The 23,462-nt window shown below is 41.5% G+C and overlaps 1 protein-coding gene across 1 annotated transcript in view; it reads left to right on the top strand.

Moving 5' to 3' along the window:
- SPECC1L (sperm antigen with calponin homology and coiled-coil domains 1 like) overlaps positions 1–23,462 on the top strand; it is a 126,521-nt gene that overhangs the window by 7,284 nt on the left and 95,775 nt on the right. The window contains exon 2 of the mRNA XM_034642180.1: positions 22,695–22,884. Coding sequence (XP_034498071.1) covers positions 22,732–22,884 — 153 coding nt within the window. The 5' untranslated portion in view covers positions 22,695–22,731. The remainder of the gene's footprint in view (positions 1–22,694; positions 22,885–23,462) is intronic.

Below are 23,462 nucleotides of genomic sequence, written 5' to 3'. Positions count from 1 at the left end.
GTCACTCCCAATTCTCCATTCCCTCCAGCCCCTGGAAATACCTAATCTACTTTCTATCTCTCTAGATTTGCCTGTTCTGGGTATTTCGTAGAAATGGAGTCGTACAATTTGTGCTCATTTGTCTGCCTTCTTTCATTTAGCGTGATTTTTTTAAGTATTGTTCATGTTGTAGCATTTATTAGTACTTCATTCCTTTTATGGCCACATAATAGTTTATACTTTGTTGATGGACATTTGGGTTTTTTCCACTTTTGGTGATTACGAACAATGCTACTGTGAACATTCATGTACGGGTTTCTTTGTGGATGAATATTTTCAGTTCTCTTGGGCGTGTACCTCAGAGTGGAATCACCTGGTCATATGGTAGCTATGCTAAACTTTGAGGAACAACCAAACCGTTTTCCAAAGCTGCATCATTTTACATTCCCACTAGCAGCGAATGAGGGTTTCAGATTCTCCACCTCCTCATCGATGTAAGGTTTTGAGTATACTTTTAAAAAAATGGGATTTTCTTTTTTTTGACACTTCTTGTTTTCTTCACTTAGTACTTCTGGAAATTCCATTAAATCAGCTGGCATTACTCTGACTTATTGTGATTAATGGCTTCATAGTAGTATTTCATAGTAAAAATACACCATTTAGTCATTCAATTCAGCAGATATTTATTTATTTAGTTTTATTTAGTTTTTTTTTTTTAAAGATTTTATTTATTTATTTGACAGAGAGAGAGACAGCCAGTGAGAGAGGGAACACAAGCAGGGGGAGTAGGAGAGGAAGAAGGAGGCTCCCAGGAGAGGAGCCTGATGTGGGGCTTGATCCCAGAACACAGGAATCACGCCCTGAGCAGATGCCCTGAGCCGAAGGCAGACACAGTGACTGAGCCACCCAGGCGCCCCTTTATTTAGTTTTCTTAAGTAAACTCTGTGCCCAATGTGGGGCTCAAACTCACAACCCCAAGATCAAGAATCACAAGCTCTGGGGCTCCTGGGTGGCTCAGTTGGTTAAGTGGCTGCCTTCAGCTCAGGTCCTGATCCCAGGGTCCTGGGATCAAGCCAGCTCCCTGCTCAATGGGAAGCCTGCTTCTTCTCCCATTCCCCCTGCTTGTGTTCCCTCTCTTGCTGTCTCTCTCTCTGTCAAATAAATAAATAAAATCTTAAAACAAACAAACAAAAGAATCATAAGCTCTCCTGACTGAGCCAGCTAGGTGCCCCATCAATTCAGCAGGTATTTATTATGTGGGTCTTAAGTGCCAGGCATGGTTCTAGGTTCTGGGACAACAACATTGAACAAAATAAACAAAATCCTCTGCACTCTTAGAATTTACTTTCTGGTGGGGGAGTGGGTGAGAAGTCAGGAAAAAGTAATACAGATAGGGTTTTACCAGTGTAGTTTGAGTCTGTAGCAGCTTTCTGAGTAGTGTATGTGAAGTACTAAAGGCTAGGGATTATCCTAAATGTTAGAAGCTACTGTAAGTCTGTATTAGTATTAATCACTTGCAGGTGAAAGTAGAAACATTTTCATAAAGGAAAAAATAGGAAACAACCAGATAGTAAATGCGGATATGGAGTTTTTCTGGGAATAAACTGATGATCCTGAAAGTTCTTGGTAGCAAAGTTTGTTGTTTTTTTTTTTAAAGTTGGTTCCACGCCTAGCGTGGAGCCCAACATGGGGCTTGAACTCGCAACCCTGAGATGAAGACCTGAGCTGAGATCAAGAGTCAGAAGCTTAACCTACTGAGCTACCAGGCACCCCAAAGATTGCATATTTATAAATTGTATCTAAGCCCTGTTACTCTAGTGATCAGTAATAGACACCCTTGACCAAAAGCCAGGTAAGGTATATGTGTTAGAAGGTTTTGATGGATGCAGCCAAGAGTACTTTTGGGTGACATGGCAAAACTTTCAGGCCCGTACAGAAGTCTTGTTTTCTTTCTGAGCTTTTATGTATTTATTATATTGCCGTGCGAATTATTGAGGTTGTACCTACAGTAAGGCCAACTCTAAATTATTCATGCTGATGCTTAGGGAAAATAATCTGGGTCTTCTAGAGTGGTTAGGCCTAGAGGGAAAAATGATGTCCATCCCCACAAGGGCAGATTTATATTGATATGCAGTCTAATTGGGCCTGCACTAACCCCTCTTGGTTGGCTCTAGAAGTAATGCAGTTAAAATAAACATTTCTGTTCTGTTTTTGTTTTTTTATGTTGAACTTGGTAATAAAGTTAGAAATGCACCCTTTAGATACATACTCAACCTTCTTGTTACCTATCTAGTTCAAAGGCTTGCTTGGCCAGACCCAACTCGATCATGATGGAATGCAGATCATTTATTGGTAACCAGAATTTCATTGTAATGAATAAAATGTTTTGCAGAAAAGTTTTTTTGGCATTTCAGTTACTAACGTTCCTTGTTTTTAAATTAAAAAAAAAAAGCAACCTGGACGTTTATGTTAAAGTTGTATTTCTGAAGGGCTAGTGTAGAGTATAAATGTCAGACAGGATGCTATCTAGCTGCACTGGGATTCTTTTTTTTTTAAGATTTTATTTATTTATTTGACAGAGAGAGAGAGACAGCCAGTGAGAGAGGGAACACAAGCAGGGGGAGTGGGAGAGGAAGAAGCAGGCTCCCAGCAGAGGAGCCTGACGTGGGGCTCGATCCCAGGACCCTAGGATCACGCCCCCTGAGCCGAAGGCAGATGCTTAACGACTGTGCCACCCAGGCGCCCCCTGCACTGGGATTCTTAATCACTTCCTCTCCTGACTTTTGCTCTGACTCCCTATGCCATCACACATGTGCTTAGTTGGGTTGGGTTTCAAAATTTCACTTCTAGAACTGGTACATAAATTCTGTTAAGTCTGTGTTGATAGTGCTGTGGACTCTGATGAGCATCTGTGGCAGCGCAGCTGAGGAAGTGTCTGTTTCATGTGTGCCTTTCATTAGATGTGGTCCGCTCACAACACATCCTGAGATAGTTAGCACAACTGTTATTTTCCTTAATTTTATAGATGAGGAAATGAGGTTAAGAATACAGAGTGAACCAGTGGCCAACCTGGGATTTGAGCCATGGTTTCTGACTAAAAGTCTTATGTTCTTTTCACTATAACATGCTGCCTTTCAACTAGAATGCATTTGTCGTAAGGCTGAAGGAACTGCGGTGCTATTTAGCTTGGAGGATGGAAGACTTCGGTGGGCATTGCTTCTCTTGTAATTGAAATAGTTGAAGGAATTTATTTTGTGTTGTTTTGGCAGGTGTTCTGGTAAATGGCAGATCCAATTGCACTGACATTTGGCTGCCTAAACTGCCCAAGAATCGAAGGAGCTGCCCCTTTCAGGTTACTACCTAGTAACAAAGGCTGTGGGGTATTAAGGGATGATGGGTAAGGGGATTAAACTTGATGCTTGACCTGTTTTACCAGAGTCCTCTCTCCTTTTGCTCCCCTTCTTTGCATCCTCTTTCTACATCCTTTATTGCCTGAGCTCTTAGCTGGGCCTCCTCTCTTCTCTTTCTTGCCTCTTTTTCCTTAAGCCACTCAGGAAAGTTTTAAATGTGAGATGGTCTCTTGATAAAAATTTTTTTTTTTTTAAAGATTTTATTTATTTATTTGACAGAGATAGAGACAGCCAGCAAGAGAGGGAACACAAGCAGGGGGAGTGGGAGAGGAAGAAGCAGGCTCATATCAGAGGAGCCTGACGTGGGGGCTCGATCCCATAACGCCGGGATCACGCCCTGAGCTGAAGGCAGACGCTTAACCGCTGTGCCACCCAGGCGCCCCTCTTGATAAAATTTAATGATAATTCTGTTTGGCTCATTTTTCTCACATTTGGAATATATCCTCGTTACCTCTGTATTATTTTATTTTACTTTATTTTATTTGTTTTAAAAGATTTTATTTTGGGGGTGCGTGGGTGGCTCAGATGGTTAAGCATCCCACTCGTGATTTGGGCTCAGGTCATGATCTCAGGGTCGTGAAATCGAGTTCTCCATCAGGCTCCTTGCTCAGCTTCTTTCCCTCTCCATTTCCCCAAACTTGCGTGTGTACACGTGCTCTCTTTCAAATTAAAAAAAAAAAAAAGTAAATCTTAAAAAAAAAAGATTCTATTTTTAAATAATCTCTGCACCCAACATGGGGCTTCAGTCCACAACCCCAAGATCAAGAGTCACATGTTCCACTGACTAAGCCAGCCAGGCACCCCTCCTTCTCTTTTATTTTAAAGATTTTATTTATTTATTTGAGAGAGAGAGTGAGCGAGCGAGAGAGAGAGCACAAGCCAAGGGGAGAGGCAGAGGAAGAAGTAGACTCCCCACTGAGCAGGGACGCAACACGGGGCTCTATCCCAGGACCCTGGGATCATGACCTGAGCTGAAGGTAGATGCTTAACGGGCTGAGCCACTCCGGTGCCACCCCCCCCCCGTATTATTTTAAATAAAGTGACAGTAAAGTATGAATTTGGAATTTATAATTTTTTCTTATACTATTCCTAGAGGGATTTTTTTTTTTAACTGGAAATGAAAATTGAGAACTGTATACTGGGCCGATAGGTTAAGGAGAGGTTTATTATGTAAATATGAGATTCTCTGATGAAAGCCTAATTCAGTATTTACTTTCTCACCCAAGGTTTATATCCTTGGAGATAAGCACCCAAGGTTCTTACCCTATTTTGTTCACAGTTGCATGTGATTGTGCAAAATTTTGTACAGAAAAAGCTACATAGATGCTGCGTTTGCCTGGCCAAAGGAGTTATGCACTACAAATGGGCAGAGAGGGTGGTAAGCAGTGGCAGGTTCTGTGTTGACGTGAGTGACTTCTGAGAAAGGATCATTAGAATTCTCAGTCACCGCACATGTTTAAAAGTGGTTTCAGAGATTAGTGAAGTTAAGAAGGAAAAGACCTGTTACCTCTCAGACAGCTGATGAATTTTTGCATAGCAGTTACCAGTTTGTCTTCTGTTTACAAAATTAAAAAAAAATTTTTTTGTCTGAAGCCCAGACTTTAGGTATTTGTTCAGTGACTAAGTCTCTGTGCCATGCTGTGTCAGAAGCTTGGCAGCTTTCAGATGGTGAGGGTAGCTGAACTGAAAACGGTTGCTTCAGGAGACAAGCAAATGAGACAGTCAGCTAGGAGAATTCTTCCTGAAGTACCATACAATGCTTTTTAAAATAACTGAAGTTATCCCACTGGTGTCTGGACCCTTTAGAGATGAACCATTGTGAATATCTGCTATCTAGCTAACCGAGGTTAGTGTAGGAACTTCCCATTTCCACTGATGTCTCATGATAAATCAGCCCTCCCAGCCCCCACTGCAAGGCTTTTTAAGAGCAAGAAGGAGGACCCAACTACTTTTAAGGCCGTTCATTTGGTGTGGGGGCATCTCTGGTTATTAGCTGTCCCAGAATCTGCCTCTTGATAACTTTTACTCACTAGTCCTATTCCTGCTTTCTGTATCTTTTCAAATTTGAAAACAGCCACATTTTTTAAACAATCTACTGAGTTGAAAGTCTCTTTTCTTTGACTTGTTTCCAGAGCCCTATATTAGAATTTGAAGACTACCATTTTCTAAGTTGGGGGTAAGAATGCTGTGATGTTTGTATGGGAATCTATTATTCTTAATATCTGCTACTAGTAACCTTTTACTGAAATTCAGAGTTTGCTCACATCATGTAGTAGTGTTGCAAAATTTTACTTTTTAAAGAATTGGAATGAAACAGAGACATATTTTACATGTTCTCTTTTCCTTTTTAGAGAGAGCGCACACATGAGATGGGGGGGCAAAGAGGGAGGGGGAGAAGCAGACTCCCTGCTGAGCAGGGAGTCCAGCACGGGGCTTGATCCCAGGACCCTGGGATCATGACTTGAGCCAAAGGCAGATGCTTAACTGACTGAGCCACCCAGGAGCCCCTCTGATTTCTTAATATTTGATTGGTTATGTTATATTGAAATTCTGACATGTGACTGAGCTTTATTGCTTGAACTTGCAATATATTGCTCATGCAGTGAAGGGAAATAATATGATCCTAAATTGGCAACACCAAATCATTGTAATTGAGGTATATGGTGTATCTCAGCATTTGAACAAGGAAGTGTGGACTGTGACATTGTGAACTCAGAAGGAAGTGCTTTCCTGCTGTTTTTCTCTTTTTCCCTCTTATATCCTTATCCTACCAGTAGTGAGTGAGCAGAAGTTCTACACTGTTACAGCATGTCTTATAACAGCACTGAACTGTGTAATAGGTGGTTAACTGTCCTGTCTAGAAAGAGTTTACTAAGATTTACTTATGACACACATGTCATTTTCAGCAGTGATTCAGGCTGTTGACCTCATAGCTTTGATTTTTGTCTGTTTATTGGGTGTTTGGTTCCATCCTCTGTACGGTTATTAAATGATATCTTTAAGGTACTTACCCTGCCTTGCCTCAGAAATGGGCATTTGCATCCTCAGTGGGGCCTTGGGGAGCAGTCTGTATACAACTGCCAGCTGAAATTGTGTTGATAATTGCTGGGGTGGGGGGCTCACGAAGAGAGGGAGACCATGTGTGAGTGTTGGTATTGGTGCCTTAAGTTCTCTGAGCTAGACCTCAGGGGACTTGAGCTGTGCTTGTCCTTTGAGATTGGCTTTGAAGGAAGAGGCATTTTCAGTGAATGGACATTGGAACTGGGGGAAGAACACACCAGTTGGTGGGAGCTGCGTGAATAAGGCAGAGGTGACCAGTGTGGTTTCATGAAACAGAAACAGACCTGCTGCTCTAAACTTAGGCTATTTGGGGAAGAGTCCCAGAGAGTGGTTTTGGAATTGCAGGCCAGGCTGTTTTGTGGAGAACTGGTGTTAAACAAGGGGATTTGGGCTTTTAGTATTCATGTTGAGTATAACATAAGCCTTCTAACTGTCTTTCTTGTCATGGTTCACTTTGTATATTATTTCTTGTGTTCTTTTGCTCCCTTGCCAATTGCTGCCTTTCCTTTTCTCTCTATTTGGAGGGACTGTGTGCCAGGCCTGAGGTTGCCAGAGAAAATACAGATGTTCGACTACATTTGAATTTGAGATAAACAGCAGGTTTTTTTTTTTTTTTTATAGTCTAACTGTGTACCAAATGTTGCCTAGATAAAACAGTGTGAGGTGAGTGCTGTGGTGGAAGTACCACCACAGCAGAAAGTCAGATGACACAGATGTCATTTGAGCTGAATCTTGACATGACATGTGAGCTGTTATTTCTCAGGCAAGAAGATGGTAAGGGGCTTTTAGGAATAGCGAGTGGTGGGAGTAGAAGTGTCGGTATTTGAAAGAGTGTAGCTACATTTGTGTGTAAAATGGGGAACCAGGTGGGGAGGGTGGGTGGGAGCTGGGGTCTGGAGGGATGTGTATTGGTCACTGGGGTGTTTGGTCTAAGACAGGCAGTGAGGCATTACCTAGTGGGGGAGTGGCAGGGTGGGTTTTGTGCTTCTGTGTAGAGAAACAGTTGTGGTACAGGAGTGTTGCAGGCGGGGAGAACGGCAGGAGGCTGTGGTAGTTGTCAGGCTGTATGTTTTCCCTGACGCAGAAAGAGGCTGTAATAGGGCTGGCAGGGCTGGAGAGGAGGGAATGCTATAAGCCATACCTACTGTTGGTTGCCAAGACACGTCCCACCATAGTTAAATGTCTCTGAACATAGAGCACACCAGAGGCCCTCTAGTCTCATTGTACAGGCCACCCCTTGAGATAAAGAAAGACAACCCAGGGAGTTACCCAGGTGTGGTGGAGTGGGGTGGGCTTTGGAGTCAGACCTACTCAGATCCCTGCTGTCATATTTGCCAGCTTTGAAGGCTCAGGTTACCCTTTTTACGGTGTACTTGATAATCGTACCCATCTCTTTAGATGAAGGAGGATTGAATGAAACGATGTGTGTGAAATTTCCAGCGTAGCGCTTGGCATATAGTTTCCCTTCTTTCCTTCGCTGGTGCCAGCGAGGTTTCAGAGGGATGGGAGAATGGTGGAGGTTGGCCGTCATGTTGTCAGTTTCTTCCAGGCAACAAGGGGATTGCAGAGGAAGGTACAGGTAAGCAGTGAGGCCCTGTGGCTCCTGCTCACATTTCATTCTGGGAGATCAGAGAGAGCCCTTCTTTGAGCTGTCTGTCCTTTCCCAGGAAATGTGGACAGAAACCCAGGGGAGTAATAGGCCTGTGGCAGAGACATTCCCTGCCTGTCAGCCAATTCTGTTGAGTTGGCTTTTTCAGCTCAACAGAATGTCTGTGCAGATATGGCCCTGTGTACGGTAAGGTACAGAAAGATGGAGCTCTTCCCTTCTTCCCAGGCTTAAACCAATCCCTGTACACCAAAGTTTCTAAGTCTTGGCACTATTGATATTTTGGGTCATATAGTTCTTGGTTCAAAGGGGCTGTTATGTGCATTGTAGGATGTTTAGACCATCCCTGACCTGTACACAGTCGATGTCAGTAGCGCCTCTACCCCCATCATGATAACCAGAAATGTCTACAAGTGTCGACAGCCAGTGTCCCCAAGGGGGCAAAATTTCCACTGTTGAGACCACAACCTTTTATGCAGTAGACATAAGGAAAAAGGACTCTTCAGTATTTTTTATTAATTTTCATTTTATCTAACCAGTGAAATGCTTGTTGAAAAAGATTTCATTTTTATTAAACCGAATTCAAATTCGCATTTTTTTTTTTTAAGAAGAGGGTGTGGGGAAGGGACAGAGGGATAGAGAGAGAATCTTAAGTAGTCTCCACACCCAGCATAGAGCAGTATGGAGCTGCATGCAGGGCTCAGTCTCACAACCCTGAGATGATGACCTGAGCTGAAATCAGGAGTTGACTGCTTAACCAACTGAGCCACCCAGGCACCCAGTCTAATCTATTTTAACTTGTTTAGTTTAGAAAGACTTCCTTTATGCTATTGACAAAACAATTCTCTAATCTAATTTTTTGGTTTTTTTAGTTGAACATTTAGGAACTTTTTTACTGCTTTTTTTTTAATGAGTTTTTCAGCATAATTTATATACAACAAAATGGTTCCATTTTAATTGTACAGTGTGATGGGGTTTGAACATGTACATGGCCATATAAACAGCACCTCAGTCCAGATACAGAGTCCAGATTCCATAACCCCCAAAAGTTCCCTTATATGTTGTTCAATTAATTTCCCTTCTTCCACCCCCAGGCAACCACCAATCTGCTGCTCTCGGCCACTATAGAAAAATTTACATTTTGTAGAACTTCATGTAAATGGAATGTATCAGGCTTTTTTCTTTTTTAAGATTTATTTATTACTTGAAAGAAAGCAAGGGAGAGGAAGAGAGAGAGAGAATCTCTAGCAGACTCCCTGCTGAGCAGGGAGCCCAACTCGGGTCTTGATCTCATGATCTTAAGATCTCGACCTGAGCTGAAGTCAAGAGTCAGTTGCTTAACACACTGAGCCACCCAGGCGCCCCTCAGGCTTCTTTCATTTATCATAATGCTTTTGAGAGTGATCCATGCTGTTCCATGTTATCAGTGGATGCTTCCTTTTTCTTGCTGGATTTTATTTCATTATATAGCTGCGCTACAGTTTGTTTATCCATTCCCTTGTTGATGGGAATTTGGGATGTTTCTGGTTTGGGGGTATTGTATATATTTTTAAAAAGCCGCTGTGAACATTTGTGTATGTCTTTGTGTGCATATATGTTTTAATTTCTTTTGGATAAATACCTGGGGCTGAATTACTGGGTAATATGGTGTTTAAATTTATGAAAAACTGCCAAAATGTTTTCCAAAATAACAGTACTGTTTTATACTTATAGCAGCAGTGTGTGAGAGTTCCAGGTGTTCATGTCCTCACTGACACTTTGTCCCTTTCCTTTTGGTTTTTCTAGTGAAGTGATTCAAATCTAAAATTTTAAGCTTCTTATTTTTTATTTATTTAAATCAAAAATTTATTTACTTATTTATTTTTAAGTAAGCTCTATACCCAAAGTGGGGCTTGAACTCACAACTCTGAGATAAAGAGTTGCATGTTCTGACTGAGCCAGCCAGGTGGACCTTTGAGCTCGCTTTTTCTTTCTTTCTTTCTTTTTCTTTCTTTCTTTCTTTCTTTCTTTCTTTCTTTCTTTCTTTCTTTTTTTCTTTCTTTCTTTCTTTCTCTTTCTTTTAAAGATTTTATTTATTTATTTGAGAATTAGAGAGAAAGAACACGAGTGGGGGGGTGGTGCAGAGGGAGAGGGACAAGCTGACTCCACACTGAGCAGGGAGGCCAACAGAGGGGCTCAATTCCAGGACCCTGGCATCAGGACCTCAGCCGGAGGCAGATGCTTAATTGACGGAGCCTCCCAGTCGCCCCCCCCCCCTTTAAGCTTATTTTTAAAGGATTTTTTACACTGTTACATTTGAATGATTAATGAAATGCAAAGAAAATATTTCATTTTGTATTTTGAATCAGAGTTCGTTATAAATATAAAAATATATCGAATTGGTGTTTTTAATTAAAAATATGGCCGACGGTTTATTTTATGAATATAGCATTGTGCAATTATGTAACTGCCTGCCAAAACTCCGAGCATAAAGCTGTGGTTTGAAGGGGTCCTGAATAAACGTTTTCTTTTTTGTAAATATTCACAAACCTTGGCTGAGGAGGGAATGGTCAGAAAAGACTCAAAATTTCTTGCATTCTGGGAGTTTGAACTTTGGGAACCAATTTGTTTTGGACTAAATCTGGAAAAATCATTTGTGTACTGTAGCCAGAAATTCTTTTAGGCTGTCCTTTTCCAGCCTTGTCACTTGTCTGGAATGTTAAGTATTGTCAGTTTAACGGCCTTTCAGCAGCTTATGTTAAAAAGAGAGATCTCCAGAAATGGATCTGAAGAGGTCTTGGTATAAGATTAGGTTTTTTTTTGAAAAGAGAGAGAAAGAGGCAAACTATGAACAGAGGCTTAGCTATAGAGAACAAACTGATGGTTACCAGAAGGGAGGTGGGGAGGGTGGGTTCAACAGGTGATGGGGGTTAAGGAGTGTGCTTATGATGAGCATTGGGTGATGTATGGAAGTGTTGAATCACTATCTTGTACACCTGAAGCCAATATTACACTGTGTTAACTGGAATTTAAATAAAACTTAAAAAAACCTAAAAAATACTTCGCTATTATTTGGAAAGTAGTAAGAAGACGACTTATGGTTCTAAGTTTGAAAAATCCAGGGAGCCTCTAGTTTCTAAAGATTTCCTTGGGTTAAATCTTGTAGAGTAATAGAAATCATAAATTAGGGGCGCCTGGGTGGCACAGCGGTTGGGCGTCTGCCTTGCTCAGGGCGTGATCCCGGCGTTATGGGATCGAGCCCCACATCAGGCTCCTCCGCTATGAGCCTGCTTCTTCCTCTCCCACTCTCCCTGCTTGTGTTCCCTCTCTCACTGGCTGTCTCTCTCTCTGTCGAATAAATAAATAAAATCTTTAAAAAAAAAATCATAAATTAATACTGGTGGGCTTCTCTCTGGCCAAAACTAAATGGGTATAGAGTTGTGCTTTTGAGTTTTTGCTGCTGATAATTAACTCCTTTTCTTAGCATCCTGTCAGTCAGTAGCTGTGATTTAGTGGAAAGAGCGCAGACTTTGGGCAAGCTGTTTACATCACCAAACCCCAATTTCTTCCTCCTTTCCAGCCACATAGGGTGATGATGAGAATCAGGTGTGCTGGTGCAGCACCGGCCTTCCTCCCTGGCAGGCCGATGGTCTCCAGGCAGTTTGCTCATAATTTAAACACCACCACCAGGAAAGTGTCTCTACCTCCTCATGATTGTCTCCCCTTAACAAAGCCAAAGTTTTGAAAAGGTCTTTATCCTTCATCTCCTGCTCAGTTTTTTTTATCGCATTCTATTGCAGTCTTACTTGGCCCCTGACCTTCCTTTTGGGGCTGTTAGCCCTGCTCACCTTCAGCTCCTTTTTGCTAACTTCAGTATCCACTTGGGCATGGCTGGTCAGTGTGGCCTTTCTCCTGTCGATACTCCCTTCACAGAGCATGGCCAGATGGAAAGGAGAAAGCTGGGAGGGAAAGTGGGGAGAAATCAGAGAGGTAGCTGTTTTTTCCTTCTTCTGTGACCCTGGGGGTGTTTAAGAGTGGTACACCCTTAGGGTGAGGAGAGGACCCTGGGGCGAAGTTCCTTCCTTCTCACGGAGGTGGAAGTGGAGAAGAGGTGGCCGAATGCCACTTTTCCCCCTCAATAAGTCATAATGTGGATCATTAATTTCTGGAAACAATACCATAACAAGACAAACTACCGTATTAAATGTGCACGTTAGTTGATAATCACACTCTGATTTTAGGCATGAAATAAAATCAGTGTCAGGGCACCTGGCTGGCTCAGTCAGAAGACCATGTGACTCTTGATCTCGAGGTCATGTGTTCAAGCCCCACGTTGAATATAGAGATTACTTAAATAAATAAATAAACTTAAAAAAAATCGGTGTTAAAAATGAGAAGGTATTGTGTTACAATAAAAATAAGCATTTGAAAGTTGTCAGTAAGCATTATAATTGTTAGCTGCCTAGTAATCATTGAAGTATTTTGGGCAGTAATGGACTTTTGTATGTGGATCTAGACTAGGCAGAGAATTTTATGTCCAAAGGCATTTCACCTCGGCTTCTCTCCTTCCTCTCCCTGTTTTGTGCATCTTGCATACATGCCCACTTGCACATGTGCAGGGTTTTGACATGACAGGACTCACGCTTTTCCTCTGAGTAAGCCTTGACTTTTTCAGTGGAGCCTTGCTCCAAGTCTGTAAAATGTATATATGTAAATGCACTTTTCTGATTGTCATAATTTACAAAAGAAGGGTTAGAAACATGTATGTGTTGAGGAATTCACTATCGGATCAGCCTGTTGCATTAGGATTTATCTAATTAAAACATTTCTTACTGAATTTCTTCGGTGTTCTGTTTGGTTTTGTAGCCCACATGCTTTTATCAGATTGGTTTTTGGTTTTGATTCATTTAGTAACCTGTAGTTACTGACTCCAGTGTGGCTAGTTTCCTGAATTTCAATTTTCCCTTGACTGTGTGATTCCTTTTCCTCAGTGTTTTAAGTCTGTTCTTATTTTACATTTTAATATAATCCCTACATTTCAAATATGGAGTTTGTGAAATAAGAGAGAAATGTATCTAGGTCGTTTGGGTTGAAACCCTTTTTGGATTTTTAGTGGGCTATTGATAGGCATAAAAAATCATACCTAATCAGCAGTTTCTTTTTTAAAGGTAGTTTTGATTCCTGGTTCTGAATGGTATAAATTAAGAAATAGGATTTTTGAATTTCTGGGATCCTAATCCGTCCTCCTTGCCTTATAAACAAGGCTCACATAGTTAGCATGAGTTACCAAGGTCATGCAGACATGTCAGGCTTGCGACCATAATCCAGGTCTCCTGATTATCATTCCAGTGAACTTCCTACCATATATTTTCAGTATTTCCTGATATATAATTTTCAGTGGGAAAGAACCAGAAGCAAGTGTTGTTTGTTGACATCTGTGGGCAGTAGTATATAATTTAATGTAAGTAGTGAGTATAAACAGTCTTTAGTCATTCTTTATAAAGGGTTTCTCTTACAAAGTGCCTTTTGAATTGCTGCTTTATTTTAATAAGACATTAGTCATACTTGGGGCATGCAGTGTGTTCTTCTCTACGTTGTGATAGCTCACATTTATCCCATCTTTACTGTGGGCTGTCACCTTGCTAAGCAGTTTAGGTTCATTACTTCATTTAATTCTCTCAACATCCTTATAAGGGAGGTAGCATTAGCCGCCCATTTTACCTATGAGGAAACTGAGATTTCAGAGAGGTCGAATAACTTGCCCAGGGACACAGATTTGTTTGTGCCAGGTAGGGCAGTCTCTGGGATACTGTTGTTTTAAAGAAGCACAGTAGGTTTAAAAATATCAATTAAATAACAATTAAATTTAAATAGTTTTAAGCAGCAGTACAATTTATATAACAAAAGGAAAGAGGTTCTACTTGGAGGTGAGTAGGAGGCGCTCAAAGGAAAAAGTAGTGACAGTGTCAAGATCCTGGTGTGACTGGGGGTGCCTGGGTGGCTCAGTTGTTTAAGCTTTGCCTTGGGCTCAGGTCATGATCCCAGGACCATGATCCCAGGACCCTCACGTTGGGCTCCCTGCTCTGCGGGAAGCCTGCTTCTCCTTCGCCCACTCCCCCTGCTTGTGTTCCCTCTCTCGCTGTCTCTTTATCTATCAAATAAATGAATAAAATCTTAAAAAAAAAAAAAGAACAGTGAGGTGTTTACAGTTTCTTCAACATTTCCGTGTGTTTGAAAATTTTCCTAATAAAATGTTAGGGGAAAAAAAGAGAAAAAGCAGCTTAGTGGCCATTTTCGTGAAAAAGACATGTGAGTATTAGGTAACCATGAACTCAGTTTGTGCTTCTGGTAGCTCCTAGAAAAGCAGCTTTTCTTTCTTTAGATTAAGTTAAGAGGAGCTTCAGTGTCTAGATCAAGAGAAGTAATAGTCATACTGAGCTCTGCTTTCCAGACCAGATCTGTGTAGCATCTCTCCGAGGGCCTGTGCACCACGTTGCCAATGGACACAGATGGTGTGGAATCTGGAGGCGTGGCTGGAGATTCATGGGGCTGATGTGGAAGAAAGGCAGGCATAGAGTAGTGCTGTGGTGGTCTTCAGATCCTGGGAGAGCTGTGGGATGAGAGTGGTACTTTTTTTTAAAAAGATTTTATTTATTTATGAGAGTGCTGGGGGCAGGAGCAGAGGGAGAGGGACAGGCAGACTCCACCGTGAGCATGGAGCCCAACCCTGGGCTCAGTCTCACAACCCTGAGATTATGACCTGAGCCGAAATCAAGAGTCTGATGCTGAACCAACTGAGTCACCCAGGCGCCCCAAGAGTGGTGCTTTTGAATGGAGAGCTTGGAGTCAAGTCAGAGGAAGGGAGTTACAGGGAAGGAGATACCAATCAGGCTTTCTCATGCCTGAGCCCCGCCAGCATGTTATGCCCCTTCAGCCCATCCTCCACACCAGCACCAGGTCTGTCTTTAGGATTTGTAAATCCGAGTTAGGGCTGCACTGACTTTAGTCTCTCTGTAGTTTGCCATCCTGTTTCAGACAAAGGCCAGGGCTTGACTGGCCTACTGGGCCCTTCCCCACTAGTCCTCATTTTGATATTTCTGTATTCTAGCCAGACCCAAGTTCTTAGAGTTCTTCAGGTGAGCCCATGCTTTCTCACAACTCTGTGAGGTGTACCTCTCAGCCAGTTCCCCAGAGGCAGAATGGAGGACTAGTTCTTTATACTGCCATTGTGCCTTGTATATCTGTTTACCTTATTTTTTTTCTTAAGATTTTATTTATTTATTTGACAGAGATAGAGACAACCAGCGAGAGAGGGAACACGTGCAGGGGGAGTGGGAGAGGAAGAAGCAGGCTCTTAGCGGAGGAGCCTGATGTGGGGCTCGATCCCATAACGCTGGGATCACGCCCTGAGCCGAAGGCAGACGCTTAACCGCTGTGCCACCCAGGCGCCCCCTGTTTACCTTATTGTATCAGTAGAATTTATGAAGAGTGGGGTCCTCTTCACTGTTTATGTATCTTGTTTCTTCCACTAAACTGTGAACTCCTTGAAAGTAGGTATTTTTGTCCTAATTATCTTTATGTGTCCATGTATTATTTATGCCTTGTCTGACGAGTGTCCTAGAGAACTGGCATTTCCCATGGCACAAAGTAAGTATTCAGTGAATGTTGAGTAAATAATGACTTGCTTTAGAACTTCTTAGTCAGTCTCCTCCAACAGTAGATGTTAGTAGCTAGAAGATTTTTTTTTGTCAGCAATGTTGCATACAGGATTTCCTATAAATGGCCTCCAAAATATTTACCATTTTTTAAGAGTCTGTGGTTTGATTTTTTTTTTTTCCAAGTAATCTACACCCAACATGGGGCTTGAACTCACGACCCTGAGACCAAGAGTCGAATGCTCTACCAACTGAGCCAGCCAGGCGCCCCGTGGTTTGACTTTTAAGTAGTATTTTATCTACCATATCTGGCAGGTAAGAATGGCCCTTTATTTGTTTTCCTCGGTAGGTTTTAATTATGTGATCTCCTTGTAGATGTAAAGGAAACTCAAGCTTCCTGTGTGGCTGTGGATGTGTAATTAGCTTTAGGCAGGGCTCCTGGAGCTGTAAATCCTGTCCTGGGAAGCCCAAGCACAGGGACATCCTGGTGGGAGTTCTGGCCACCCAGACTGCAGCCTTCTTAATGCAGGGTTATTTCTGTAAAATGAGGGCAGCTGTGTCTCTGCCCACCCATGCCCAACATGAAAAAGTAGCAGGTATCTAAATTAATATGATTATAGCTAAGAATTTTATTTTCACAGCTGTAACTTAATACCTACTGATTTAGAACTGGCGGTAAATTTTGTGCCGTAAAAAAGATAGATTTTATATTAAATAGCATGATGGTACCTTCAAATGAAAAAAATTTGGTCAAGAATGTCAGCACTGATCCAAAGGACAAGTAGATAAATCTAGAAGGGGCAGATTGAGCAGTACAATTTTGGTGTTGTTACATTTTGTTCATACCTTGTGAAATATTTCTTGAGATGAAAACTGCACATTCCTGATAAAGTTCTTGTGTATGGTTGCACTGTGGACCGTATGGAGCAGTGGGCAGCATATGGGGTTTGGATTCAGACGACTGTCACTAAAGAATGGTAATCCGGGGAAAGTGAGTTATACTCTCTGAGCCTCTGTCAATGTCTGTATGGGCTCCTGTGAAGATTCAGTGAACTGTATCAGGTATGGCACAGCTGGGATGGGATGCCTGCTCCATGGGAGGAGCTCAAGGCCTTCAGTGCATTTCCCTGTTTGGGGAGCAGTGCATCGGTTTTGATGTTTTTAAGAAATATTATTTGAGAAATACATCTGACGTACTTCACGGATTTATTGTAGTTTGAGATTATCCTGAGTATTTATAGAGGCAGGACCCATACTGTTATTGTGAGGAGAGCTATATTTTATTCCTCCCAAACCTTGACTTCTCTGACTAGAGGTAGTGACAGGTGCTGATGACAGCCCTGAGCAGGACTGGGGAAGCCAGCAAGAGAGGGAACACAAGCACGGGGAGTGGGAGAGGAAGAAGCAGGCTCCCAGCAGAGGAGCCTGATGCGGGGCTTGATCCCAGAACGCCGAGATCACGCCCTGAGCGGAAGGCAGACGCTTAATGACTGAGCCACCCAGGCGCCCCTCTTTTTCTTTTTCTTTTTACACTTTATTTATTTATTTGTCAGAGAGAGCACAAGCAGGGGGAGCGGCAGGCAGAGGCAGAAGCAGGCTCCTCGCTGAGCAAGGAGCCTGATTCAGGACTCGATCCCAGGACCCTGGTATTGATCTGAGCTGAAGGCAGATGTCCAACCAACTGAGCCACCCAGCTGTCCCTTTTTTTTTTTTTTTAATTTTTAAAAAAATTTTATTCCTTTTTTCAACTTTTAGGCACTTGAAGTGCTGTGAACTGTGCTGGTCCTTTCCCTGTACTCTCTAATCTTTCCCATGCTCAGGGGACCCTAGGGGCTCTCTAGGCAGGTTTAGCGATTCCTTCTTAACCAGGTAGAGGCCAAGATCTGCTGGTGAATTAGAATCTGTTTTTGAGGATCTTTGCCCTTAGATAGGAGTCATTTTAGAAAATCATGGAAGCTTTTTTCGTTGTCCCAGTGGTTGGTGGTTGCTGTTGAAATTTCTAAGTAGGGGCCATGGAATTCTAGACTCAATGAAGTGTTGGTTCTGCAAGATCAAAACTTTTCCTGTGCCCTGCCGCAACTTTGGAATATCTTGCTGAATAATTTACATAGAAAAAAACTGTTTATGACTGAACCTAGAATCTAATTTCATTTTACACAAAGAAGGCATTTTTTAAGTGTAGTTTTGGTATAGATGGAATTTTCCAGGAATGCAGTTATTGTAGACACTGAGGAGAAGTTTTATTTTCAGCTTTCCCAAGTGTATTAGTCAGGGTTCTTCCAGAGGAACAGACCAGTAGGATCTGCACACACACACACACACACACACACACACACACGAAATTTATTAAAGGAGTTGGCTCACATGATTATGGAAGCTGAGAAGTACCAGGATCTGCAGTCAGCAAGCTCGAGACCCAGGAGAGCCAACAGTGTAAGTTCCAGTCCGAGTTTGAAGGCCTGAGAACCAGGAGAGCTCATGGTGTAAATTCAAGTCTGAAAGTTGGTGGGATTGAGACCCAAGAAGAGCCAATTTTTCAGGTGGAGTCTAAAGATGGGAAAAGACCAACATCCCAACTCAAGGAGTCAGGAATCTCTGAATTCAAATGTTAATCTCATTCAGAAACATCCTCACAAAAAACCCAAACAAAACAGATCTTATTCAAAAAAAAAAAGGAAAGAAAGAAAAGAAGAAACATCCTCACACCCAGAATAATTTAACCAAATGTCTGTGACTCCATGGCTCAGTCAAGTTGGCATATAAAATTAACCATCACACCAAGAATGATTCATCCTTTTAGAAAATCACATTGTTGATAGCATGCATGGTAGATGGCATGGTGTCTGAGTTGCAGTACTACCAAGTGCCCATGTCAAGAGTATTTGTAGTCAAATTCACAGTGATTTAACTTGGAGGTGTGGATTTCTTACTGTTTTATTTCTCATATAGTCTTGCTTGGAAATTCACATATTGAAATTCACATTTATTTTATTACAAATTACTTTTTTTAGGTTTTAGTTGCCACATTATGTAGATATTTTTAGAAAGTACCTGTGTGTATATAATAAATAGGTTAGCTTTGGATCTCACTTCAGTAGTAAAGGTATATTTACGTATTTATTGGAGAAAGGGAGCTTTGGGTCCAATGTGGGTGAGAATGGGTGGTCTAAGATCTTAGATCTCAAGCTGCCAGTGTCTTGGACCAGTGTGTATCTCAGCATTTTTAAAGCTTCTGGCTGTGCTCCTTGTCTTCTCTCTGATCTTTGCACAACTGTAGTCCTTCTGTTTCTCTTATTGGGTATTTTATAATGTTTGGATCTGCTTTCTGGAAGTCCTTGTTTGGCGTTCATTCGGGTTTGTTTGTTTTTTTTAAGATTTTATTTTTATTTATTAATTATTTTTATTTTTTAAAAATATTTTATTTATTTATTTAACAGAGAGAGAGACAGCCAGCGAGAGATGGAACACAAGCAGGGGGAGTGGGAGAGGAAGAAGCAGGCTCCCAGCGGAGGAGCCCGATGTGGGGCTCGATCCCAGGACTCTGGGATCATGCCCTGAGCCAAAGGGAAATGCCTAACGAATGAGCCACCCAGCCGCCCCTAAGATTTTATTTTTAAGTAATCTGTACATCCAACTTGGGGCTCGAACTCAAAACCCCGACAGGAAGAGTCTCATGCTCTTCCAGCTGAGCCAGCTAGGCTCCCCAGGTGTTTTTTGTTTTTGTTTTTGTAACCACTTTATTGAGATATAATTCATGTGCCGCACAGTTCACTCATTTTAAAGTGTAAAATTCAGTGGTTTTCAGTATATTCACAGGGTTTACAACCATTATCACAATCTAATTCTGAATGTTTCATCCCAAAAAAGAAACCCTGTATCCATTAGCAGTCAGTATCCATTTCTGCTATCCTAACCTCTGATAACCTCTAATTTACATTTGTCCCTATGAATTTGCCTATTCTGGACATTTGTATAAATGGAATAATAGAATACATGATTCTTTGTGTCTGGTGTCTTTTATCTGGTTTAATGTTTTCAGGGTTGTATTATGTATTGGTAGTTCATTTCTTTTTTATGCCCAAATAATATTCCATTGGGTGGATATACCACATTTTTTTATCCATTTATCAGTTGATAGACATTTGGAATTGAAACAAAAATTATTTTGTATGCAGAAGGCATGTAAACAGAACAATGTAATAGTAATATGTATCCAATAAGAATTCTGGGGGCGCCTGGGTGGCACAGCAGTTAAGCGTCTGCCTTTGGCTCAGGGCGTGATCCCGGCATTATGGGATCGAGCCCCATATCAGGCTCCTCCGCTATGAGCCTGCTTCTTCCTCTCCCACTCCCCCTGCTTGTGTTCCCTCTCTCGCTGGCTGTCTCTATCTCTGTCAAATAAATAAATAAAATCTTAAAAAAAAAAAAGAATTCTGGATCCACAAAGAATCCTGTTATAGTTTAATTTGGGAGAATTTTTTGAGGTTGTTTGTGTTGTTTCCAGTTTGTGGCTATTATGAATAATGTGTCTGTGGACATTTGTATATAAATTTGTGGACAAATGTTTTTTTATTTCTCTTGGGTATAAATCTAGGCGTAGACTTGCTGGATCACATGGTAACTATGTTTAAGCATTTGAGGACCTGCTGGACTGTTTTCCAAAGCGGCTGCACCATTTTATATTCCTTCCAGCTGTGTGTGAGGGTTTTAGTTACTGCACATGCTTTACAACATTTGTTACCATCTTTTTTTTTTTTTTTTTTTTTAGATTTTTTTTGGTAAAAGTAATCTCTACACTCAATGTGGGGCTTGGATTTACAATCCGAAGATGAAGAGTTGAACACCAACTGAGCCAGCTAGGCACCCCCCTATCTTTTTGATTGTAGCCATCCTAGTGGGTGAAAAGTGGTAATTCATTATGTTTTAAATAGTAGCAACAGGAAAGGGACAATCTGTTATATTGTCCTGTATGGTAGCTACCATGTACCTTTAAGTTTAAATTGGTTAAAATTAAATAAAATTAAAAACGCAGTTCCTCAGTCACACCAGCCACATTTTAAGTGCTCAGTAGCTAAAAGTGGTATTGGACAGCACAGATATACATACAACATTTTTATTATTGCAGTAAATTCTATTGGATGGCACCTGTTTAGGAAAAGTTAAGTTGGCAGGAGCTGGATGAGTAGGCAGAGAATGGTGGAGGGAATGAGTGGTGTAGAAAGGAGTGCGGGAGTGAAATTTGGAGAAGAGAAGAAAGAAACTTCAGGGAGCCATCTACAAGATATGAGACTTAGAAAGAGCAGGTAAATAAAAAGGGAAAGTGAAGTTGAAGGAAAAAAAGTTGAAGGAAAGGTTCTTTGGAACTAGATTTTTCCACAGTACTTTGAGTTAGTGATGGATCCGGTGTCATTCCTTCATTCTGTAGGTGAGAAAAGCGTAGACTTGCTGCTGAGGTTTCACTGTGCTTTGGTTGCTGTTAATAACAGCGTTCTTTTTTATCATGTTGAGGGGCAGAGCCCCCTTCACCCTGTCTCACTGTTCCTGCCACCAAACCCGTTGGTGCAGTTTGTATTATGTCAAGGCAACACAAATCTGGAGCGTTTGAGCTCAGTGTAGGTAAAGTACTCAGTAAGGCTATTGGGATGAGCCTTTTCTTTTCCAAAAGGTTATTCTGTAAGTTTATTTTTATTAGTGTTTAGAAATCTTCACAGGATAGAACAGTCTCTTTTTATGCTTATTGTGGTTTCTCAGAGTCATCATACACAAAACTGCTTACATTCAAATAGGCTTTCATTTTTGTGAAAGCCAGCCCGGTCCGTGACATCTTTCCAACCCTGATATTACTTACTGTAGGGATTGCTTTTCTAGCTTAGTTAATAAAGTTGTATTTAAGGGTTTATCTGGGTGCAGTTTTGTGTGCTGCCAGTGGTATTTCAAGTCGTCTAAGCTATGAAATCAAGCATGAGCTGTTTAGGTGGTAGACTTGTCACATTCCTTACAGGCATAGAGATGGCCTTGTTTTCTGAACCAAAAATTTGAGGTTTGTGTTCTTTTTAAAAAATTTTTATTTATCTATTTGAGAGAGAGAGTGCATGACAGCATGAGCAGGGTGAGGGGCAGAGGGAGAGTGAGAAGCAGACTCCCTGCTGAGCAGGGAGCCCAATGCTGATGCTGTGCTCTATCCCGGGACTCTGGGGTCATGACCCGAGCCGAAGGCAGGCACCCAGCTAACTGGGCCACCCAGGTGCCCCTGAGGTTTATGTTCTGATAAGGAATTTTGATATTGCTTCTTGATAAAAGAGGTATGTTGGGAAATATATTTAGATCCTAAATGTTGGAGTTTCTGGGATGTTCTCCTGGCTTATGTGAGGTTATCACAGCAGATATTTGAAATTAGGACTATGCTGGGTAGTTTGGAAAATATGATCACCCTTAAATACCTGCAGAGTGGCCAATTCTCAAATGCCAGGATGGTTATTGCTTTATTAAATGCTAAAGATAATGTGTGCTGTGTTGTATTTAGCCAGTTCCATTAGATTTCTAGAATATTCCTATTTTTTTCCTTAGAGAGCAAGTGCATGTGCTCCTTTGAGTGGTGGGGAGGAGGGATAGAGGGAGAGGGAGAGTGAGAATCTTAAGCAGGCTCCAGGCTCAGTGTTGAGCTGGATGTGGGCTCAATCTCAGGACCAAGATCATGACCTGAGCCAAAATCAGGAGTCAGACCCTCAACTGACTAAGCCACCCAGATTCCCCTAAGATATTCCTTTTAATGAGTGAACTAGAATGCACAAAATAGTTTCAAGTTAGTCATATTCAAGGAGGAAGCCTTAAACGTGGGGTGCATTTTGATTAACAAGTCTAAGAGCTTTTCAACTTTTTATTTTCTGTATCAATATCTAGCTTCCAAATATTTTTATTTATTGCATGGTAAAATTTTTCAGAAACAGATTTCTGAAGAGCTTTCTTCCAGTTGCGTTCTCAGTATAATGTCATTTCTTTCCACAGATTTGCTTGTAAATGCATCAGGAAGAGGCAACCCAGAATGAAGAAAGCAAGCAGGAGTGTTGGCTCAGTGCCTAAGGTGTCTGGGATAAGCAAAACACAAACAGTAGAAAAAACTAAACCTGAAAACAGCTCTTCAGCGTCTATAGGAGGCAAACTCGTAAAGCCTGGAACAACAGCATCATTGTCAAAGGTATGAACATGGCGATGTTTGAATATGTGATGGATTTTAGGAGGAGTGAATCTTAATATAATGTTTGATTTATTAAGTAAACATTGTTTAGGGTTTGCCCTCTGCTGGTGCTGGGAACACATAGCCTTTGAAGAGTTCACAGTGTGGTAGACTTGGCGTGTTTGGTCTGGCTTTACAAATGGAACCAAATAGTAGACTTGTTTATGAAACGTATCATTGAGCACTTGCCTTGTGCAAGGCTCTTATGCCGGTGTGAGCTGAAGTTAGAGTCCTTCTTCAAGGAGCTTGTGGTGTAAAGGGTGGAGGTTGTCACATATGTGCATAACTAATATACATGCAAAAAAGTCAGATTCCCTGGGGGAGCAGGAGGACAGTGTAAGCATTTCAGGAAAACGTTGTTAGCCTGGGAAGGTTTTACGAAAAGAGCATGTGTGGTAGGTCTTAAAGGATGACCAGCGAGAACATTCCTGAAACCCCCAGGTGGGAGATTTTTATTCCCACTCCACCCCCTTGCACCCCCATCAACTGTTACTCTTTTTCTGACGACTGATCCTGTATTAAACCTGTTAAAATTGGGC

The sequence above is a fragment of the Ailuropoda melanoleuca genome, chromosome 14 (assembly GCF_002007445.2).
Source record: "Ailuropoda melanoleuca isolate Jingjing chromosome 14, ASM200744v2, whole genome shotgun sequence".
Classification (NCBI taxonomy): Eukaryota; Metazoa; Chordata; class Mammalia; order Carnivora; family Ursidae; genus Ailuropoda; species Ailuropoda melanoleuca.
Note: the sequence above shows the minus strand (reverse complement) of the source record. Positions and strands in the feature narration are given on the sequence as shown.